Consider the following 12,757-nt stretch of genomic DNA (forward strand, 5'->3'; position numbering starts at 1 on the left):
TTATGCTGGTTTTACATATTAAATACATGAATTTATATTAATTAAAAAAATTCCTCAAGAAACTATCTGGATAGTATAATAATTAGGTGCTACTTGGATTCATACTCAAAGTCTTCTTTACTTATCTAAGTCTTGCCTGTGGGCCCTGACTTGTTTTCCATGTATATTCTGTAAAATGACTCAAACTCACATTAATCAAATGCTATTAGAAAACCTTAACTTTTGTTCATGTTTCGGTTTACAAACATAGAAATGCTAAGTGCTGCTTAACTCCGCCTACCTAGAGGAACAAGAGCAGTTTAAAAACACATTAAAAAGAATACAGAACAAATCTGACTTAATAATTTGATTTTCTTTTTCTTTTTCTTTTTTGAGACTGAGTCTCACTCTGTCACCTAGGCTGTGGTGCAGTGGCACAATCTCGGCTCACTGTAACCTCTGCCTCCCAGGTTCAAGCAATTCTCATGCCTCAGCCTCCTGAGTAGCTGGGATTACAGGCACGCGCCACCACACCTGGCTAATTTTTGTATTTTTGGTAGAAAGGGGGGCTTCACCATGTTGGTCAGGCTGCTCTTGAACTCCTGGACTCAGGTGATCCACCCGCCTTGGCCTCCCAAAGTGCTGGGATTACACATGTGAGCCACCGTGCACAGCCAATAATTTGACTTTCTGAAACATGGGAAATTTAAATTGCAGTCTGATAGCATCTATAAAGTTATACTGCTAAGTCCTCTTTGGGCTAAAGTGGGGAGAGAAATGATTATGAAGTTTTCTAAACCAAATTCATTCTAATTTACATGAATTTTTTTTTTTTTTTGAGACAGTCTCGCTCTGTCACCCAGGCTGGAGCAGTGGCACAAACTTGGCTCACTGCAACCTCCGCCTCCTGGGTTCAAGTGATTCTTCTGCCTCAGCCTCCTGAGTAGCTGGGACCACAGGCGCGTGCCACCACGCCCGGCTAATTTTTGTATTTTTAGTAGAGACAGGATTTCACCATATTGGCCAGGCTGGTCTCAAACTCCTGACCTCATGATCTGCCCACCTTGGCCTCCCAAAGTGTTGGGATTATAGGCATGAGCCACTGAGACCAGCCCACATGAATTTTTTAACTCAAATTTTACTCACAGCCTAGTGATATTGTGATACAATCTTAATACAATTGTACATCATAAACCAAACAATGTTGCAACTCTGAAAAAGGTAACTCCTACCACCCCTCCTCAACCAAACTGGCTTGTAAAACACACATGGTTTCTAAAAGGTTTTATATCTATCCTACTTGGGTAGACTCTCCAGTTTTTAAATACAGTATATTTTTTATTTACTTATTTTTTTTTTGAGATGGAGTCTCACTCTGTTGCCCAGGCAGGCTGAAGTGCAGTGGCACAATCTCGGCTCACTGCAACCTCCGCCTCCTGGGTTCAAGCAAATCTCCTGCCTCAGCCTCCCAAGTAGCTAGGACTACAGGCACACGCCACCACACCCGGCTAATTCTTGTATTTTTAGTAGAGATGGGGTTTCACCATGTTGGCCAGGCTGATCTCCAACTCCTGACCACAGGTGATCCGCCCACCTCGGCCTCCCAAAGTGCTGGCATTACAGGTGTGTGCCACCGTGCCCAGCCTAAATACAGGATACTTGAAACATACACAAAGATAACTATCACCTCCTCAATCCACAAGAGCTTACCTGGACTACCTGTGTCTGACATTTTGCATAAGCTGAGTTCGTAAATGCCAGTGACTCGATTCCTATTTGAAGAAAATAAAACAATTGTTTAATCTCTTAAAGCACAAAAACAGGAAAATTTCAATTTCTGCTACTTAAAATAGTGTCTTCTCTGCAGGGACTCAAATATAATTCCAGGAATTTCTTATTTGTCACTGCTCTTTTCTTATTTTGAAACTAAGTAGCATACCTTTTCCTAGAGGAGTCTGCTTTCATCTCAATTTTATTTTTTTATAGATAGGGTTTCCCTGTGTCACCCAGGATGGAGTGCAGAGATGTAATCACAACTCACTGCAGCCTCGAACTCCTGGACTAATGTGATCCTTCTGCCTCAGCCTTCTGAGTAATTGGGACTTCAGGCATACACCACTATACCCAGCTAATTTTTAAATTTTTTTGTAGAGATAGGGTCTCACTATGTTGCCCAGGCTGGTCTTGAACTCCTGGCCTCAAGTGATCCTTCCACCTTGGCATCAAAAAGTGCTGAGATTATAGGCATAAGCCACCATGCCCCACCTCATCTCTATCTTTTAAACACTTTATTTCAATAGGGTGAATAAAATTGAATGATAAACTAGAAAATTTAAAATATAAATGTGAAAACTAAAAATTTGTCTTTTCTTACTATAAGAGAGACGATATGAGGGAAACTGACTAGAATGAAATGATAATCAACAACTTCTGGGGATTGTGAGTAGTAGGAGGTATAATACCTTCTATTGTATTAGTAACACTTATTTTTAAGCTGGGCGATGATACACAGGTATTCATTGTATTGTTTCTTTCTTTTTTTTTTTTCCTTTTTCTTTTCTTTTTTTTAAATTTTGAGACAGGGTCTCACTGTTTCACCCAGGCTGGAGTGCAGTGGCTCTATCATGGCTCACTGCAACCTCAACCTCCCAAGCTCAAGTGATCCTCCCACCTCAGCCTCCTGAGTAGCTGGGACTACAGATGTGTGTCACCACACCTGGGTAATTTTAAAATTTTCTGTGGAGATGGGGTCTGTGTTGCCCAGGCTGGTCTCAAACTCCTAGGCTTAAGCAATTCTCTGTCCTCAGCCTCCCAACGTGCTGGGATTACAGACATGAGCCACTGTGTCTGGCCTTCACTGTATTATTCCTGACATATTTTGTACGCCTTAAATATGCATAACAAATCTTAAAAAGAAGAAAATTTCAATGGTACTGTTTGTTAGAAATAATGATGATGACATTTAAAAGTCTTTGCAAATTTAGTCTTTGCAAAATTGTTTTAGACGTGTTCACAATGTAATATTCCTTCCTTCCCTCATAACTCATCCATCCATCAACATTTTATTAAATGTCAGCATGCAAGTCAGTACATTCCAGGTGTCAGTTACCAAAATGGTTCATAAACTGTAAACTAACCGTGAGACAGTAAGCCGAGAATACTTAAGGACTAATGATTCTGTTGTACTGAACAAACAAACTGGAAACTAACTTGTGTGAAAAACTTACGAATCTGGTGACTTTGAGTAGCCACTGCCAAAGAGGCTACGCAGAGAGCGTGGTGGTGAGATCTTGGCATCTCGGGAGTAGAAGACCATGCACACATCCTTGGTGATGACAGCCGGCTGGATGCAATGATCCAGCTGAAAGCAGACAGGGTAGGTGCTGATGAAGTGCAGGCAGAGTACTGTGACTAGAGTCTATACACGAACGTATTTGGAAAGTGAGTCCCAGTTGTGAGAACTGAAGGATTTTAGCTCCACCAATTATTTCAACAGCCACCCAATGGATAATATGTGCAAGAGTAGGTAGTACTCCTTAGAGGTGCATTTATTTTTATCTGAGGTAAATGTTGTTTCTCCTGATAGGTGAGGAAACTGAGGCAAAGAGAGCTTCTCCAAGGACATAGAGGAAGTAAGTGGCAGCACAGGGATTTGAACCGACAGGCTGGGTCTTGGGTCTGGGCTATTAACCACTATTACACTCTGTCCACAACTACAAAAACAAGAGGTGACATTTTCTTAAAAATCACACATTCTTCAAACAATGGTGATTAGGCTACTAAAGCTGAAGCTGCAATGAGTCACGTGATTTTTTGAGTAAACAGAACCCAGGAATAGAATCTAATATAATCAGAAGAGTTAGCAACGTATACTAAAATGAAAAACTTAAGGATGTGGAGGAAGAAAGAGGACAAAACAAGTGGAATCTTCGCTGACCACTTCCTGCTGTAACCTGCACACTGTTCAGGGCTGACTGTTGGCATCAACTGAAGTTCCAAGTCTCCTCACCTCTAGGTAGGCCGACAAGGTCATGTAGATCTTTTCTCCATAGGGTGTCACTCGGTTCAGAAGAAGGGAGTTATGCAGAGAGCTATCCCACACAGCCTCAAAGCGGTAGAAAGTCCTAAGGTCAGAAAGACAAGAGGGAATCATCCAAAACAAGCTAAAGTCACGTTAGTCCAGGTACTGCCACTGTCAATCATCCTAAAGAACCATACGCCAACCAACAGACACTTTCAATTTATCAAACTCTAGTAACAGAGAGGAACCCTTATCTCCTAGGAGGAAAAGATAGGTCCCCATCCTCTTGCTCCCAACCCCACCCATCATTAAGGAACACTTAGTTGTGCTTTTTTTTTTTTTTTTGAGACAGAATTTTGCTCTGTTGCCCATACTGGAGTGCAGTGGCACAATCTCGGATCGCTGCAACCTCTGCCTCCCGGGTTCAAGTGATTCTCCTGCCTCAGCCTTCCGAGTAGCTGGGATTACAGGCGCCCGCCACCACGCCTGGCTAATTTTTGTATTTTTAGTAGAGACAGGGTTTCACCATGTTAGTCAGGCTGGTCTCGAACTCCTGACCTCAGATATCTGCCCACCTCGGCCTCCCAAAGTGCTGGGATTACAGGCGTGAACCACTGTGCCTGGCCAGTTGTGCTTTTTTTAATTTTGTTTTGACAAGCCTGCCTCTGCCTATAAACATAAAAATAGTTAAGGTCAATCAAAGGGATTAAGATGAAATGGATAAGTGAGTATGGACAGAAACTGAAAGAAGAAAGAAAGACTATGTAAGCTCTCCTGTCAGTTAATGATGACAGCAGGAAGTGAATGCTTGGTAACTTGTCAGCTTCAATCTTCACATCACAAGAGGGCTAAACATCATTCAATCCAGTGCTGCTGGGCCTCAGAAACGCCACAGATATATTTGAAGGGATTAATGGTAGAAACCGGGTAGACGGGTTTAAGTATAAAGAGCATCATTTTATTTTATTTTATTTTATTTTTTATTTTTGAAACGGAGTTTCACTCTGTCACCCAGTGGCGCAATCTCAGCTCACTGCAACCTCTGCCTCTTGGGTTCAAGCGATTCTCTTTACTCAGCCTCCTGAGTAGCTGGGATTATAGGCACGCACCACTACGCCAGCTAATTTTTCTGTTTTTAGTAGAGGAGGGGTTTCACCATGTTGGCCAGGCTGGTCTCAAACTCCTGACCTCAAGCGCTCTGCCCACCTTGGCCTCCCAAAGTGCTGGGATTATAGGTGTGAGCCACTGTGCTGGCCGAGAGCCTTATTTTAAATAAAAGAATACAAGGTTATTCTTAACTGATGTTTCAGTAAAAGAGAATAAATTGTTAACACTAGAGCCAGACAAATACCATTTGTTAGCTTTAAAAAAAAAAGCCATTTGAAAAATTAATCTTACATTTATATAACAAATGGAAACTTAATTTAATAGTTACCCACAAACTGTTTTGTTGTTATTGTTCTAATATCGTTTTTTTTCCTACTGGTAAAACAACATTAACTCTAATTGACATTAAATCTTCCAGTTCTGCAAGTCTAATGTGAAATACGGCACTTAGTTTAAAAGCAGTGTTACAGATTGATTCCCAATTCTGCCCCATGTTTCCCTTCTCAGACCCCTATGACAAGTGGAGGGGAAGATGCCTGGTCTGCCCCACCATCACTAGTTCTCCGCAGATAGAACACAGCTCACCTGATTCACCTAGAAGAGTCTATGCACACTCTTTCCTGCCCAATACATTCCTTCTTACTCCTTTTCAAATAGTGACCTCACTATGGCTGCCTTTTCTAGACTTCCTATGATAAGTAGCTGGCATATCCTCCCTCTAAACACATCCCCATGTTTCTTCCTCCAGAAACAATCAACAGAGAGAACAACACATTTCTGAAACTGAACCCCATGACCACACCTCATCTTCCAAGTGGCAGTGTATGAGGTCTGATCATCTAACATAGCTGCTTCTAGATCTAAGTCTTCTTCAAGTACTTAATACTCTCTCAAATGTGTCTAGTCTTTGAGGCAGTGAGTGTGGGTCAAGAAAATTCCCTCTCCCTCTCCCTCTCCCTCTCCCCACAGTCTCCCTCTCCCTCTCTTTCCACGGTCTCCCTCTGATGCCGAGCCGAAGCTAGACGGTACTGCTGCCATCTCAGCTCACTGCAACCTCCCTGCCTGATTCTCCTGCCTCAGCCTGCCGAGTGCCTGCGATTGCAGGCGCGCGCCGCCACGCCTGACTGGTTTTCGTATTTTTTTGGTGGAGACGGGGTTTTGCTGTGTCGGCCGGGCTGGTTTCCAGCCCCTAACCGCGAGTGATCTGCCAGCCTCAGCCTCCCGAGGTGCCGGGATTGCAGACAGAGTCTCGTTAACTCAGTGCTCAATGGCGCCCAGGCTGGAGTGCAGTGGCGTGATCTCGGCTCGCTACAACCACCTCCCAGCCGCCTGCCTTGGCCTCCCAAAGAGCCGAGATTGCAGCCTCTGGCCGGCCGCCCCCCCGTCTGGGAAGCGAGGCGCGTCTCTGCCCGGCCGCCCATCGTCTGAGATGTGGGGAGCACCTCTGCCCTGCCGCCCCGTCCGGGATGTGAGGAGCGTCTCTGCCCGGCCGCCCCGTCTGAGAAGTGAGGAGACCCTCTGCCTGGCAACCGCCCCGTCTGAGAAGTGAGGAGCCCCTCCGCCCAGCAGCCACCCCGTCTGAGAAGTGAGGAGCCCCTCCGCCCAGCAGCCACCCCGTCTGCGAAGTGAGGAGCGTCTCCGCCCGGCAGCCACCTCGCCCGGGAGGGAGGTGGGGGGGTCAGCCCCCCGCCCGGCCAGCAGCCCCCGTCCGGGAGGTGAGGGGCGCCTCTGCCCGGCCGCCCCTACTGGGAAGTGAGAAGCCTCTCCGCCTGGCCAGCCGCCCCGTCCGGGAGGGAGGTAGGGGGGTCAGCCCCCCGCCCGGCCAGCCGCCCCGTCCAGGAGGGAGGTGGGGGTGTCAGCCCCCCGCCCGGCCAGCCGCCCCGTCCGGGAGGGAGGTGGGGGGGGTCAGCCCCCCGCCCGGCCAGCCGCCCCGTCCGGGAGGGAGGTGGGGGGGGGGGTCAGCCCCCCGCCCGGCCAGCCGCCCCGTCCGGGAGGTGAGGGGCGCCTCTGCCCGGCCGCCCCTACTGGGAAGTGAGGAGCCCCTCTGCCCGGCCACCACCCCGTCTGGGAGGTGTACCCAACAGCTCATTGAGAACGGGCCATGAAGACAATGGCGGTTTTGTGGAATAGAAAGGGGAGAAAGGTGGGGAAAAGATTGGGAAATCGGATTGTTGCCGTGTCTGTGTAGAAAGAGGTAGACATGGGAGACTTCATTTTGTTCTGTACTAAGAAAAATTCTTCTGCCTTGGGATCCTGTTGATCTGTGACCTTACCCCCAACCCTGTGCTCTCTGAAACATGTGCTGTATCCACTCAGGGTTGAATGGATTAAGGGCGGTGCAAGATGTGCTTTGTTAACCAGATGCTTGAAGGCAGCATGCTCGCTAAGAGTCATCACCACTCCCTAATCTCAAGTACCCAGGGACACAAACACTGCAGAGGGCCGCAAGGTCCTCTGCCTAGGAAAACCAGAGAACTTTGTTCACTTGTTTATCTGCTGACCTTCCCTCCACTATTGTCCTGTGACCCTGCCAAATCCCCCTCTGCAAGAAACACCCAAGAATGATCAATAAAAAATAAAAAATAAATGTAAAAAAAAAAAAAAAAAAAAAGAAAATTCTCTACAAAGACACAGAAGATAGAGAAACAACTAACAAGTCAAAGACAAAGCCACCGAGTGACCCAAACAGGAACAGAAATGATGGACAATGAAGGGCTTTCTATAGTTCTTGGGCTCCCTGGACACAGGAGGAAACCCTTCATGTGTCCATAAAACTCTGTGTAAAGGAAATTTTTAATTTGGTTTAAGACATATTCTAATATTGGGTGACGATATCCACTGCTTCAACAGATGCCACTTGAGAACTGACTCTATCATTGTGAGATCTGTTTTTTTTTGTTTTGTTTTGTTTTGTTTTGAGACAGAGTCTTGCTTTTGTCACCCAGGCTGGAGTGGGGTGGCATGATCTTGACTCACTGCAACCTCCTCATGCCGGGTTCAAGTGATTCTCCTGCCTCAGCCTTCAGAGGTCTGCTCTTTTATTGTGTTCCTGTTTTTGTCAAAGTACCTAGAAGGGGCGGGGCTTATTTGTCCCATTTCTGAGGCTGGTTACATCCATGCTAAAGTTAAATAAACCCCTCTTCTTAGAGTGACAGCATTTATGACTTTGGTGATATTTGACAGAAATTTCTATCAATGCTGCTGCCTTCATTAAGTTCCAAACCATAACGTGGCACCTCCCAGGACCACTGCTGAGGTTTCATGACACTGACTCTTTCAACTGAGGCAAATGTTTTGAACTTGTCTAAAAAAGCCTCTTCACATTTCTGTTTTCAGGCTAAGCTTTCACTTAACATAAAGAGAAAATTTCACTTGCAGAAACCTGGTTAACACAAAGGAAATTTTGACTCCACTAAAGTCTTCCTGTATTGAGGGAAAAATTTTTCTTTCATTTTTTTCTTTTTTTATTTTGTCAAAAAAAGTTTCTTTCTTTTTTTTTTTTTTCTGCTTTGGACTTGCTGCAGCAAGTTCTGTTAGAATACCCACCAAAGGTGGTAATTCAATTTAAAAATATATATATATTTTATTTATTTATTTTTTTGAGACAGAGTCTCGCTCGTCACCCAGGCTGGAGTGCAATGGTGTGATCTTGGCTCACTGCAACCTCCGCCTCCCGGGTTTAAGCGATTCTCCTGCCTCAGCCTCCCAAGTAGCTGGGATTACAGGCGCCCACCACCATGCCTGGCTAATTTTTTTATTTTTAGTAGAGATGGGGTTTCACCATGTTGGCCAGGCTGGTCTCGAACTCCTGACCTCAGGTGATCCACCCGCCTCGGCCTCCCAAAGTGCTGGGATTACAGGTGTGAGCCACTGCACCTGGCCTATTTTATTTTTAGACAAGGGTCTTGCTCTGTTGCCCAGGCTGGAGTGCACTGGTGCAATCTAACTCCTGGGCTCAAGTGATCTTCCCACCTCAGCCTCCTGAGTAGCTGGGAATATAGGCACGAGCCACCACACCTGGCTAATTAAATTTTTTTTTTTTTCTTTAGAGACAAGTTCTACATTGCCCAGGCAGGTCTTGAACTCTTGGGCTCAAGTGATCTTCCTACCTTAGTAGGAAAGTGCTAGTATTACAGGTGTGAGCCATTACACTGGCAATTCTTGAGAGGTGGTTGTAAGAAATACAACCAAGACTGGGGAGAAATGTCAATTTAATCAAGCTGGCAATAGAATTTAGGGTTACAAACAGGGCTGAATCCCAAGACATATTTTCCTGTATGCCTCCTAAGGTGGTGAGAAGTAATTCCAAATGGATTTCTCAAGATGTTCTGAACAGCAGCAGCATCAGAGGAAAAACAGGTTTCAAGGTGACTGCTTTGAAGGATATATTCCTTTGAATTTATTATTTATGAACAATTAAAAACCAACTTCTGGTCAGTTGTGGTAGCTCACACCTGTAATCCCAGCACTATGGGAGATAAAAGTGGGAAGATCACTTGAGGCCAGGAATTTGAGGCCAGCGTGGGCAATATAGCGAGACCCCGTCTCTACAAAAAAATTTTAAATTAGCTAGGCATGGTGGCACGTGTCTGGAGTCCCACCTATTCAGGAGGCTGAGGCGGGAGGACTGCTTGAGCCCAGGAATTCAAGGTTGCAGTGAGCTATGATCATGTTACTGCACTTTATTTATTTATTTGTTTATTTATTTATTTAGAGACGGAGTCTAGCTCTGTCGCCAGGCTGGAGTGTAGTGGGGGGATCTTGGCTCACTGCAACCTCTGCCTCCCAGGTTCAAGCGATTCTCCTGCCTCAGCCTCCTGAGTAGCTGGGACTACAGGCACATGCTACCACGCCCAGCTAATTTTTCTATTTTTAGTAGACACGGGGCTTCACCATATTGGCCAGGATGGTCTCGATCTCTTGACCTCATGATCCGCCTGCCTCGGTCTCCCAAAGTGCTGGGATTATGGGTGTGAGCCACCGTGCCCGGCCGCATTTTTTTTCTTTTTTTTTTTTTTAAAGCATCTGCAGGTATAGCTACTACACTCTAGCCTGGGCAACAAAGCAACACCCCATCTCAAGAAAACAAAACAGAAGCCACCTTCTTATATCATGGTCACATCTGATGAACCCTTTTGAGTTCATTAGGAGAATCTCTGAAATGTAAACTGAATGGGGTCCAAATTGAGGGATAAAATCATTATATCAGTAACATCAGTCAAATATATAAATATGTTTATGTATTTTTTTTTTGAGACAGAGTCTCGCTCTGTCGCCCAGGCTGGAGTGCAGTGGCGCGATCTCGGCTCACTGCAACCTCCGCCTCCCGGGTTCAAGTGATCCTCTGCCTCAGCCTCCTCAGTAGCTGGGATTACAGGCGCCCACCACCATGCCAGGCTAATTTTTGTATTTTTAGTAAAGATGGGGTTTCACCATCTTGGCCAGGCTGGTCTTGAACTCCTGACCTCGTGATCCACCCGCCTTGGCCTCCCAAAGTGCTGGGATTACAGGTGTGAGCCACTGAGCCCAGCCCGTTTATGTTGTATTTTTTTAACATTTTAGGTTATATTGTCATGTATCACTTCCTTCAATTTTCTTCCCTAAATGAGACAGATTTTTAAAAAAACTTCCTTTAATACCAAACCAGGATTTTTCCTATTCCAAAAGAAGAAAATAAACAGATAAAACAAGCAGCCCTGACAGGAGAAAGATAAATGTTAAAAAATATATATAAAATATTTCTCATAGACTCAGCTATCCAAATAGCCAAATTTGTCTCTATTACCGCATAGGACAAAACAGAGAAGAAAGTGAACAGTTTTGCAAGGCTGCAATGGACTCAGGTTTTATAAAGCAATAAACCCTTCATGCTTTTGACAGAGAGAAGACAGATAAAGAGGAGAACAGAAAACAAAACCTGAGATTCTGTATGAAATGAAGGGAGAAACATTCTACTTTGTAATGTAGAAGAGGAAAACTTGAAAGGGTCTAAGAATAAAACGGACAAGTTTAGCACATGGAATGAGAAAATAATTTGAAACTCTAAAAATCATTTAAGAGGCTATACGCTTCTTAGGGTACAGAACAGGGTCTACTCTATCCTAGGTACAGTAGGTTTACATGGGGAGGGGACTACAAAATTAAAATGGCAAAGCAACATAAGACAGAAAGCATTCTGATAAACTAGAATCCTATGTGCAAAAAAGCAAACAGAAAATACCTAGGAATATCCTTATCAAGAAAGAGCCTGCAAAAACATAGAAAAGGCTTTAGTTAGTGCAGCAAAAAAACAAAAGAAATAAGGGAGAGAATCAGAAAAAATATATATATAAAGAAGACAAAATTTGCTGATAAGCAAAGTGAATTCAACTGGGACAGACAATTAACACAGAATCCCATGGAACACAATTCCATAGAGGACTTACAATAACATGGGTCCCTCTCCTGAGACTTCCAACTAAGGAAAATGCCAGACATAGGAGGGAAAGTGGAGACCACCACCATCAGTACCCCTTTCAGTGGTGACTTAGTATTGAGAATAATAGGAAGTTGCTGTGGAGTTAAGGGAAAACCAAGTCAATGCATTAACAAAAATGTAGGACTGGGAAGAAAAGGAATAATGGTCCCTTGTCAATTATACTCCACTATCAATGTATTAGCAAAGCCCTCTAAGATACACACATAATATACCCAAATTGGAGGTAAGTTCAACTTTAAACATTAAACCTTAGATAAACAGAATGAAAGTTCTCTTAACCAAACTCCATTTTGCCACTTACCATATTAACCTATGTTTTCCATATCCCTAAAATATACAGATTGATGGCTAGTTCTCCTTGAGCATTCTAAACTACAAAGATGTCTCATTTGCCCAGACACTTCGCTCCGAAGAGTTGAGTGCTTATCAAATCTCAGTAGTATCTGGTCCCAAATCTGTTTATGCCAGTTGTACTTATTATTATTATCTAACTTCATTAAACATTAGGCAAATCAATGAAATATGAAAACATAAATAATTTTTGTTCCTGTGAAAACTAAGTTGAATGTTTTCAAAAGGTTAGATAATGGTGAGTTGTTTAAAAATAACTGTTAAGTTTGGGTGAGACAAATGTAAAAGAAACGGGAAAATGATAAAATGTTTAAATGATTAATGTTAATAAATGATAAAAAGTTTAAAGGATTCTGAACTTAGATTTTCTTCGCAGGTTTCTAATTCTTGCTCCACCAAACTGAAAGTCATAGATGATGAATTATGAGTGTGGTTTTGCAAGAAAGACAATCAGAACTCCAGTAAATGACCTTATAATTAAAGAAAAGGCCATGGCCTTCCAGCAAAAGTTTGATAAATTAATGTAGATTTATATAGTTTAAATGAGAACAGAAATATTTAAGGTGTTTTTTGTTGTTGTTGTTATTCTTGACTTCAGCCTTTTTTGATGAACTCATTCTAACTCACAAGATAAGCTGCTTCTAACAAAGCCAAATTCATTTCTTGTAGCACCTGACCTGTTGTTGGGCGTGAATTAAAGGACTTCTTAAAGTTACTCTAATGGAGGCAAAATTAGAATAACCAGTATTTCAACCAAAGCCCATCTTTCCCTGTATATTTTACTAAGTACCCTAGGGAAATTTACAATACATTTTTCATAG

The 12,757-nt window shown here is 43.6% G+C and overlaps 1 protein-coding gene and 1 long non-coding RNA gene across 13 annotated transcripts in view; one reads left to right on the plus strand and one right to left on the minus strand.

Annotated features, from left to right (window-relative positions):
- KIF1B (kinesin family member 1B) overlaps positions 1-12,757 on the minus strand; it is a 173,699-nt gene that overhangs the window by 17,374 nt on the left and 143,568 nt on the right. For all 12 annotated transcript variants that reach the window (XM_031010268.3, XM_031010295.3, XM_031010276.3 and 9 more), the window contains 3 exons: positions 3,989-4,103; positions 3,207-3,340; positions 1,690-1,751 (listed from right to left, as the gene is read on the minus strand). In XM_031010268.3, the coding sequence (XP_030866128.2) occupies positions 1,690-1,751; positions 3,207-3,340; positions 3,989-4,103 (311 nt within the window). The remainder of the gene's footprint in view (positions 1-1,689; positions 1,752-3,206; positions 3,341-3,988; positions 4,104-12,757) is intronic.
- On the plus strand, positions 1,745-7,723 carry LOC134757913 (uncharacterized). The gene is made up of 3 exons (XR_010132515.1): positions 1,745-2,699; positions 3,566-3,611; positions 6,077-7,723. It is a non-coding gene; the product is annotated as an uncharacterized lncRNA (long non-coding RNA).

The sequence above is a fragment of the Gorilla gorilla genome, chromosome 1, assembly GCF_029281585.2.
Source record: "Gorilla gorilla gorilla isolate KB3781 chromosome 1, NHGRI_mGorGor1-v2.1_pri, whole genome shotgun sequence".
NCBI classification, from domain to species: Eukaryota; Metazoa; Chordata; class Mammalia; order Primates; family Hominidae; genus Gorilla; species Gorilla gorilla.